The sequence below is a fragment of the Sabethes cyaneus genome, chromosome 3 (genome assembly GCF_943734655.1).
Source record: "Sabethes cyaneus chromosome 3, idSabCyanKW18_F2, whole genome shotgun sequence".
NCBI lineage: Eukaryota > Metazoa > Arthropoda > Insecta > Diptera > Culicidae > Sabethes > Sabethes cyaneus.
In genome coordinates, this window is record NC_071355.1 from 94,078,662 (window position 1) to 94,089,894 (window position 11,233).

General features: G+C 37.4%; 1 protein-coding gene across 1 annotated transcript; it reads right to left on the reverse strand.

Moving 5' to 3' along the window:
- Positions 1-1,709: 1,709 nt before the first annotated feature.
- Positions 1,710-10,806, reverse strand: LOC128742258 (tryptophan 2,3-dioxygenase). Its single transcript, XM_053838558.1, has 7 exons — positions 10,727-10,806; positions 10,246-10,400; positions 10,048-10,181; positions 2,453-2,812; positions 2,137-2,386; positions 1,979-2,072; positions 1,710-1,926 (listed from the first exon to the last, which is right to left on the reverse strand). Exons 1-7 carry the CDS (start codon positions 10,753-10,755, stop codon positions 1,761-1,763), a joined length of 1,188 nt encoding a protein of 395 aa, XP_053694533.1. The 5' UTR covers positions 10,756-10,806; the 3' UTR covers positions 1,710-1,760.
- Positions 10,807-11,233: the final 427 nt, after the last annotated feature.

Consider the following 11,233-nt stretch of genomic DNA (forward strand, 5'->3'; position numbering starts at 1 on the left):
GGATTTGGAATGAAATATCCCGAATGACGGCTATTGAGCTCCCCTTGTCATGCTTCCTCATTTTTTTTTTGTATGCCAGAAGGGCATTGGGTTAAAAGGCCACTGCGACAGTCTTAATGATCGTCTTTTGTGTCAGGCCCTGATTGCTGTACACAGTTTACCTAGATATATTCGATTAAAATGTGTAAATTTTCAATTTGAGAGAGAATTTTGAAAAAATAGGTGTTTTGGATTCCTTTTGCTTTACTTTTCAATTATTTTTTAACATTTGTAGTTTTTTTACCTTTGTTTCTAAAATAATTTTACTAAGATAAGCTACTAAGATTTATTTTATAATATCTGATCTGATCTGTCTAATTTGGAAGTTTTAGACAATATGTAGTATAATAAAAACAATACTTTACCTTAAAAATTGTGATTCGATAGTACGTACGTTTCGATAGTACGTACGCTAAACGATGCGCGGGTGTACGTACTATCGAGGTATACCTGTATAGCAAAAAATGCAGTACAAGTTATACAGCAAATACCCAGGCGATATCACAATAAATCAACGATACTGGTCGCAGTGATGAATCTATAGAGTAGGGCGGGGCATAAGTGCGATGTTTGAAGTTGTCATAAATTTTCGTGAGATATAAAGAAGGACAACAACATAATATATTTTATTGTGATGCAGTAACTCAGTGTCTTCACGTTCAACTATAAATCATCTGCGGTAATAGTGTTTTGCAAAATAAATTCTTCTTTCTTCTGATCAAGTGCAGATTCGCACTTTTACCCCACTAGCGGGGCAAAAGTTCGAAGCTAGAATCCATGAAATTAGCCCAGCAGTAGCTAACAAAACCATATTATCTTCAATCTGCGTTATGTTTTGATAAAGAATATTCTCAATTTGTACCTTTTCTATTTTGCACTGGTGTATTGCAGCCTCCGTTAGATCGAAACTTTTCCAAACGTGTATTTTTTGTTTCATCAGCGAAAACACATTGTTTTTCTTCGAGCAACATCTGTAGAGCTCACAGTTTTCTGCAGATCTTTCATTTCTAGTATCTGTAATATACTGCCTTAAGCTGTATATAATTAGCTATACATTTTTGCCTCGTCCATGACACCATCGCACTTTTGCCCCGTCAGCGAATCGAACTTTTACCCCGCTAGGCGCTTGACGGGGTTAGATTAAATTACGGAAAAGCGAAATATAGGGCCCTATTCTGTAAGTCCCGCCGAGCGTCACTTTGCTCGACTAGTCGACTTTTGGTATTCGGTAAGTCACACGCGACCCGATTTTGTCGAGTAACTCGACTGAGTCCACCGCCAAAAAGCTAGTGGCTAAACGGTTAGCAAGTGACACTTGAGCTAACTTTGTTTTAGTCGTGCATTGAGCCGCTATGCTGCCCGTTCTTCTTGCACTCGGCACTCGACAGTGACTGAGTCGAGCCGAGTTGCTCGATGTGACTTACAGAATAGGGTCCATATTTTGTAAATTATTTTCGCCTATTTTCAAAACAGATATGTGAGTGATGCATTACGCTGCTAGAAATTTTCAACAAGTAATATCCTCCTGTTGATATCGTATTTGCCGTATAACGAAAAATTACATCAAAACAGCAATCTAAGTGTTAGGGATTTCTTTTATGTCAACTAAATTTACAAATAATTATTATAAAACTGCATATTTTACTGAGTCATATTTTTTAAAGCTGCAAAACAAGTATGTCATAAATGTAATTCAATAGTTCATTATCCTTTTTTATTGCTTATTTTTCTGTCAGGTGTTTCACCTGATGACGGGGTCTATGTGCAGGGGACCCCCAAGCGAGATTTAGAGCCTTCTGCATTTCATCAGTTAATGGTGGAATAGATCCGCGAGGCATTAGGAACGTTGACAAGTTGAAGAGGTCAATAAACACTTTATAACGGTCACTGAAATGTTCAACATTAGTCAAACGAGTCAAGTTACGATGTAAAAATATACCTGAGAGTCGAACGCAAATACTGATATCCTGAGGAACCGCCAGTGCCAAGTTGCTGAGACCCTATCATTCTTTGTACCATAATTACGTGATTATCTGAAATCAATTGAAATGTTGACTTACATTATGTACCTAAGAATTATGTATGATAATCACTAACAACGCCATTTTGTAATGAGCGAATCGATATCCATCAATAGCATAAGGAGTTGATGTGGCTGACTAAATCTAGGTTCGTCGCGGTAGAACGTAATCATGATAGCTCCTTGGAGAGCTCTGTGTGTAAATCTACGATCACCGCGGGTGACCAGAGCGTTATGTACACTTGAGTCGAAAATTGATTTGTACACCTCTCTACGCTTTTCAATGTCCATCAAACGATAATTTTTCACATGTTCGTACTCCTCTTTCTGTATTAAAAAGGAATTCAGTTAAATTTAAGTACCATAATGATAAATGTTAAGAGACTTATATACCATAGCGCTTGCTTCCTGTTCCAGTAGCAACTGTTCCACACTCTCTTGAAACTTTCCCCAAAAATTGAAACCATCTTCCTCCAATCCAGGCGTACGCTCAAGCCATTTTTCAACCAGATCGGCTAACGACGGCTCACTTTCGGTTGCGGCGATTTTTTCAACCGCCGCTGGATCGCTGGAAAAGACTTCCCAATATTTCTGATTGTACTTGACGCGGTGTTCGGTTTTCACACCGAGTTTATTCTCTAACAGCCGGAACTGCAAACTCTGGAAACCCGAAGCCGGCGATAGGTAATCACGAAAATCCATAAAGTCCAACGGAGTCATCGTCTCCAGAATAGGAACCTGATCCACCAGAAGCTAGAAGATACAATTAGAAAATTTTTATTTTAAGCTGGAAGGGGTGCCTGGGGAACCCTTTAGAATGCTAAGTATGTGTACTCTATCGGTACTGTTGTCTCCAACTTGGAATTCGGTGATTATGCTCAGCAGTTGTTTTGGGACTACAATCAAACTCAACTTTGGTGGTATAAATAAAAAAAACCGAACATTTCTGGTCGACTCCCTGTGCGGATTTATCTGCCGTCACTTATCGACCGTTTATGTTGATGACCTACATGTGTTGATGCAAGTCAATGGCATAGCCAACAGAAACGCTTGATTTCTTGATCTGGTCTTGTTTATCGAAACCACAACACCCGTCTACACCGTTTCGGAAACTATTGATAATTTTCATTATTCTCGACGTAGACCACCGTGCTTTGGAGGTTCAGTTAAAACTCCCAGTGCCGATTAGTTTTCAGTATTCTTTCCTGCACTGGTGCACTAGACTCGATGAACTGATTATGACTAAGTCAGACCCACGATCTCTCGCGTTGACTGACAGACACTAAATTCTGCTACATGTATTGACGACGCCGTCTAATATTTGCAGCAAAGAATGTTGAACGTGAAAACTGAATTTTTATTCGACGGCCACCCATCGCCAAAGCCTCCTTGGTTGAATAATCGCCTACGAAGACTACAACGGCTGAGGGCTAGAGCTCTACAAAGACGTTGTCGCAATCGTTCTCACCTTACGAAACAGGAGTTCAACAATACGAGTAACGAACGATTGCAAGAAACTGAACAGGTATCTGTTTTAACGATATGTTCTCCCTACGCAGTCACCGTTGGGCAGGAATCCAAAGTTATTCTGGTATTTCGTAAATTCCAAGAAGAAAGAACCTGATCTGCCAGTGTTAGTTCATCTTGGGGAACAAGTTGGTATCTTGGATTTAGGAAGTGCGATCTTTTTGCCCAATACTTTATGAATTCGTCTTTATGAACGAAAGCTCTACCTCACCTGATCATGTCGCCATTGCTATCAATGATTCCGTCCATTTTGCTTTTTTTTAGTGAACACATTGTCAAGTCTGCTCTCCGAAAGTTAAAGCTTTCATATGCTGCTGATCCAGATGGCATTCCAGCGACAATTCTAAAGTTTTGCTCGGAGGTGTTACTTACTCCTCCTACGAAATTATTTAACAGGTCACAGCTAGAGAGCAAATTTCATGAATTGTGAAAATTCTTATTAATGTTCCCTGTTCACAAGACAGGTGACAAGAGAGACGTTCGGAATTACAGAAACATCACCTACCTAAACTGCTGTTCAAAAGCTATTGAGACGTGTTTCTACTCAAGTAAGAAGTACATTTCAACTGCTCAACATGGAGACTACCCAAGTAACAATTTGGGTTTTATTACACTCTTACGATAGCATTAAAGACCAAAATTGGTCATGAAAACCGCCATAAGAGTACAATAAAACTCACATTGTTGCTTGGGTATTCTAAGCTATCTGATGCGATAAATTTGACCGAGTATGCATCACTTTGCGTTCGCAAAGTTGACAACAACGGATAAGTTGATGCTGTCTACGCTGATTTCAAGACAGCAATCGATCGAGTGGATCACGGATTAGAGATTGGAAAATTAGAGAAACTTGGCTTCTACAGATCCTTGATCGCCTGGTTCAGAGCCTTTTTGACAAACCGATCGGTTTGCATTAAGATAGGAGCTACGCATTCTGAAGCGTCTACGAATTAACTAGTTTTTGGAGCGTCTACTGAAACCCGATATTTGAAGAAAAGAAGAAAACTTTTCCCAAATTACGAAGTTCGAAAACAGACACTGATGAAGCCTGCAAGTCGTAAGCGAAATACGCGAATGTCGCGAATAAATAATAATTTGGAAAAAGTATTTTTCTTTTCTTTAATTTCAGATATCTACGAATGATTCGGTCATCCCTCAGGGGTGTAATCTTGGACCCCTTTTGTTTTCGCTATTTATCAACGAGCTTTCTGGCTGCCATGTATTCAATCTTGCGTTCAGCCTTTTTGATTTTAGTGTTACATTGCATGTTTTTATAAGAAGACTATCGTGATTCCGTGTGTTCGTTTCTATCATTAAGGCAGAATATTATCAGATGAAAATTTGGCAGAAGTGCTGGTACGACGTCATGGTCGTACTGGACGACGAGATCTGCTTGACGCTGAACGGCAACGACTGGCGAAGGACCGAATGCCTTACGTCCTACAGCAAGGAGGTAAGCGATGCCGTTAAATATATCTCCCACCCCAAGCTCCCGAAGAAGGTCCTTCTGTGGCTGACGATCAGCGAGAATGGAATGTCAAAAATGCTGTTCTTTCTACCGGGGCTTGCGGTCTACTGAGAGATATATAGTACGAACTGTCTACCGGAAGTTGCCGCCTTCATCTAGAAGTGTAATGCGAAGGAGGATCTGGTCTTCTTTTGGGAGTTTTGTCACCGTAACTCAACAAATATCAGAGAAGATCTGGTCTTTTGGCCGGTTCTAGCCACGGTCCATTGCATTACGGTTCTAGCCTCGGCAGGATATGGACGGGCTAAAGATAGATAAACGTTGTACTGAAGACCGCCAACCCTCCCAACGTCTCCCATGCCTTCGATAGACAATGTTTTGGGTGAACCTCAAACGGAGGATCTCCTACAATAATGTCGTTACATGCCGACATCCACCATCCGACATTCGCCAGTTATTGTAAGACCGTCGGTTAGACAGCGAAGCTTTTTTGTGAAAGGCTTAATAAATGTAGGATTTAACCCGAATCAACCCAGAACTACTCCGCAAAATCAGTCAAATTTTCAACTTTGAAATGCTATTGCATCAAGGTACAAAGCTTAAATACGTAATGTGATATTTTTTGTCGAACTATATCTATTTGCCTTCAAAATAGTATTACCAAATTATGGAAATAGCTATGTGTTTTCATTTTATACCGAAAAGTATAAAATTTGTCAAGTAATGCCATATGGCATCATTGGGATGATTCGGGTTAAGCGAAGACCCCATTATTAACAAGACTATCAACTCTATTATTTTTCCATATAAACGTCACGCGACACCACCAGCGACGCTTCTTTTCACGAAGGTAGTTTATTTTGCATAAGTGTTAGTAAGCACTCTAAAATTCTGTTTTAGAGTTTGTTCGACTATGTTGACATTGCGGTATGAATATTAGCACTCACTCACACAGATGCGTCTAGGGACCACCTTGACCAGCAGAGCGAGCTACCATCACTTCAGTGTCTCCCGAATATTGACAGAGCTGCCAGTTTTTTGTTACAGTTTACTAGATCTTCCATTTAAGGCAAATTTGTTCCATTGAATTATCTTTCATAGTGCAATTTTTCATCGCAATCCAAAATTAATCAATTTTTTAAGGCATATTTTACCCTAAAAGTTGGCTGCAAAGTCTGGCTGAACGAAATTAACCCTTAAACACGCAATGTTGCTTTAAAACAACATAGTGAAAAACCCAAATTAATCCACCTAGCGGCGTGACCTAGCCTTTCTACTGCCACAATAATGAATATTTATCTTCTCAGGAACATCAACAATTAACTTGACTATATTTTTACATATCCGTTCCGTATTCCTCGAAATCCTTATTTGCCAGTAAAATTCACAACGTATTGCGTAAAATATTTATATTTCCTTTCCTTGGGTGCGTAAATACTTGTAAGCGTCATTTATGTTACTTGATGAACACCTTATTTAGTTTTATAATCGGTCGGCCTTAACTTTCGGGCTTCAGAGCCACATACGAAACTTGTTTTGAATTGACAATATGAAGTATTTGTTCATAGCAGATATTTTGATATTAATACCATGCATTCAAAAGTTAGCATCTTTGAAAAACAAGAGTTCAGAAAAATTATTATTATATTTCACTTATGAAGAAAAAGGATATCTACAACAAAATGATTGATCTCAAAATTTTACTATTAGTTTGCTTGGCTTGAATTTTGCAATATATCTGAATTAGACAAAAATTACTGAATAGAGCATTAGATATGAAAACGAGAAATGGAACTATTTCTTAGCTAGCGCTCCTTCAGATAATTATTTTTGCATGAAAATCAAAACTTAAGCTTCTTTTGAATGTACTTTCATGAAAAGATAGTCATTAGCTTGATCGCTTCGTTTTTACAATGTTAGAGGGTTAGGAAAACAAGACGAGGTCGAAAAATAGTGCCAAAGCTGCACCATAAACATGCTTGAGAATGGGAAATACGATCGATATGATTCCCAGTGCTTGTTTTTTTTGATTTATTTATTAAAACATGATACATGACATAAGACATCTGTCCTTTAAAATGTCACAAACGAAAACAAATATTACAAAATTACTATCGTGCAACGTTTACTTCCTGTTTTTCATATAACATTTCTAAGCTCTAGTATCTACTGATTGAAAAGAGCATCTAAAGTTGCGTAAAATTTGTTTGAAATTTGTATAAATTTATTTGGAAAAATCAACTAACTTGTATTTTTGATTCAATACACCACTATACCTACATGCTTAAATAAACTGCTTTTCTTCGCTTTTTGCTTTTCTTGTACAATTGTGAGTAACAGCAAGTGAAGAAAATGACAATTGAAATCTGAAATCAAAGAAAAGAAAAAACTTTTCGATTGAATCCCACTATTTAATATTTATTTGCAACAGATACGTAGTTCGCCTACGACGTGCAGACTTCATCAGTGTCTTATTTCAAAGCGTATACGTATCTGTCGCGAATAAATATTAAATAGTGGAATTTAGTCGGTAAAAGTTTTTTCTTTTCTTTAATTTCAGAGTTCGTATTCCACTAAGAGGCTTCAAAAACTTCAGACAATTGACATGTTTCTCACTTTTCTTGAATTTCATTGCAAATTTTAAAATTGCAAATTGTCATCGCATACATACATATATACATACATACATACATACACACATACATCACACACATCTCATACATTGAATACAATCAACATTTGATTGATATGTTTTGATTTCACACGTTTTAACGGTTTAATATACGGTGCTTAAGTGTTAAAGTTTGAATAACTTTTGAATGAAGCGTCCGATTTTAAATAACTCGGTTTCGTTTGATAGATCTCAGCAGTAATTTTCAAATAATCATAAAATGTGTGATGTTTTTCATTAAATTAATGCTTATATGTTACATAAATATGTTTTAAATACTATTTTTTCACATTTCTTTATGTAACTTTCAAACTACAAGTCCAATCGTCATGAAATTTGGAAGTTAAGGGTTTGCAAGGCTCTTCTTTCATATGCAATCAATTTTGTTCAAATCGGTTAAGAGACCTATGAGATAATGAAGTCCCATATTTTTCGTATTTTTATACATAACTTTTGAACTAAAAGTCCGATCAGTATGAAATTCAATAGCGACCAATGGGACACCTAGACCTTTCATTTGACACTAAGAACATTAAAATCGGTCCAGCCATCTCCGAGAAAAGTGAGTGAGATTAAAAGCGTCACATACACACACACACACATACACACACACACACACACACACACACACACACACACACACACACACACACACACACACACACACACACACACACACACACACACACACACACACACACACACACACACACACACACACATACATACACACACACAGAAAATGCTCAGTTTTCGAAACTGAGTCGAATGGTATATAACATTCGGCCCGCAGGACCTTCTTTCCATTTCCGGTTTTCCAAGTGATTTCTATACCTTTATACTATATATTTATATAGTAGAAAGGCAAAACATCCCCAAAGTAAATTATGTTTACCGCCTTTAGATAATTTTTTTTTTAAAATGAATTTTTTCAGCGAGCGCATTTAAGTTTAACCCTTAATTCCGATAACATTGTGCATTAAGCTTCTGTTTAGCTAAACGCACGTGCTATTTTTAAAATCTATTACTAGGTGAAAATAATCTCCCTACTAATCTAAATTACTAAATCGTTTATTGCGAAAACGTGTGATCGATTTACACCCAATTCTTTTTTTACACGGGAGATGTGTCCCATGTAAAAAAACCGTGCAAAAATAAACCGTGTTATTTCGAGAAACCGTGTAAAAAAAATCCGTGTTATTTCGAGAAACCGTGCAAAAAAGTCGTGCAAAAAAATCCGTGTAAACAAAGAATTGGGTGTACAACTGTTGCTGGCGAAATTTGAGTAGAACCGTGTTATTTCGAGAAACCGTGTAAAAAAAGTCGTGCAAAAAAAATCCGTGTAAAAAAAATCCGTGCAAAAAAAGAATTGGGTGTACTATTTACTAGATAAGGTACTAAAACTTAAAACTCTTCTGTGGCAGAGTAAAATAAATCGTCAAATAAGAACAAATAATTGCAAAACAATGAACAACTAATTGTAGAATTGTATCTTTTAACATTAAACATTGTAAGAGCGCTTATTCATGGTCTGTTTGATTTTCTTAATCGGATAGGTAGTTTAGTTACAGACCGTTGAGAAATCACCATGATCTACTTGTGGCTTTTCCATTATTGCCGTAGATATGAGATACCTACCCACAAACAAATTAGCGGTTTGCATCCAAGCTGTTTAAGCACTACTTTTTACATCTGGATCATAATATGGGAAAAAATGTCTCATATTATTCTCTTAACACGACGGACCTGAAATTATTTTACTTCACTTACACTTAAATACGTTAAAAAGCTTTCAAACGAATTTTAAACACAAATGAAGCACCTCAGCAAGACGCCGCTTGCAGTACGCGGAAACAGTCGACTTCACACAGGGGCGGTAAACTTTTATGTTAAGATATGCTCGAGTGAAAAGATTCCATAAAAGTGCGATGCTTTCATGTTATTTAGAATGCGGTTCAGGCGTGTTGCCAAGTTGTATAAAAATAAACACTGCACTGAAGGTTGACTTTTTAGGAAGTTTCATTTCTGGGAAACCAAAATGTTGTATCCTTTTGGATTGACTGCCCAATATTTGTGGCAGCGTTGTTGCTGGTTTGAAACATGACACCCGACGAAACGAAAGCACTGGCAGGCTTCTCTGCGGCCAAAACTGCGTCTCTACCGATATACGGAAAACAATCGAAGCGCAACAATGTTCTATCTAGTCATTTTCAAATGCTTATTTGACTCCACAATGTTGAAAACATGTTTTCGGAACAATTAATCATTATAAAAATTAATAATCTGTTAAAATGTACAGTTTTCTTACATACTTAATCTTACCTTCAATATCAAGACGATTCGATTGAGACGCTTCAAAATTTCCAGAGTTCTCGATTCTTCCATGTGCTCCGTGCTGAACAGATATCGAATCGAATCCAACTCGAAAATAATCTGTTTGAACCACAACTCATAAGCTGCAAAGGTGAGAAAAAGACGATTATCCTCGTGCTCGACAGTTGCATCAACGTTTTGCGCTACCTTGGTGAGTAACGATGAAAAGATGCTCGTCGTGAACTGGCTTATTACTTTCGACCGACAGCATCCGTTGTGCGCTAAGGACTTTGTCAAGCATTAGATAGTCCCCGTACAACATTCCGGCTTCTGAGCCCAACCGTTCACCACTCTGGGCATCACTGTGGAAAAAACATCGTTGGAGAAACTTTGTATTATCTGTTGACTTTTAATTTCAATTCCACGTAACTACAACTAGATTATAACATTAACCAACTAGTCAACAGAGGGGTCAGCGAGAATGAATTATTGCATTATTTTTAATTCATTTAATGTTTATTAAAAATTAAACACTTGATAAGCCGCATGCCACTGCTTTTCCAAACCAACATTTTTAAGTCTCAATTCCTTTAAGCATACCACTTCACAGCAGCAACACAGAGATTAAAAGCTACTGATATTTCGAAAATTGTTATTTTTAAAAAACGTTGGAATTTCCCTTACTCACCCATTATAATTTCCAATGGGACAGCTCATGCTGAAGGACAAGTTCTTCTCTGAAGTCGATGTTACCGGATTAACTACAAAATGAACCGACCACGACGGCTACCGAATGGCAACTGAAGCTAAGGTAACATAATCCTTCCATTGGCGTAGAAAGCAATACATGTAGTATGATAGGGAGAGCCAGACAATTTCCCACATGTGAAGTTTCGTCTGATTTCGTACTCACCAAGAGGCTTGGTTCAATCGCAGATTTAATAATAGCGAATAAACCGATTGCGTAGTTTTAGAAATTATGTAATAATAATTCTGAATGGATTACGTTGTAATACTTGTGATACGCTACCCTATCCGTGACCAAGCATAAGAGAAATAATTACTCAAAAAGATTGTAAAATTTCTAGTTAATACGTTTAATTGCACTAAAATTAAGCGGAATGCTTTTTCTGCTTCTTTATAGATTTTCACTTGTTCGAATTACACTCAAGTACTTTTTTTACACGGTTTGGTT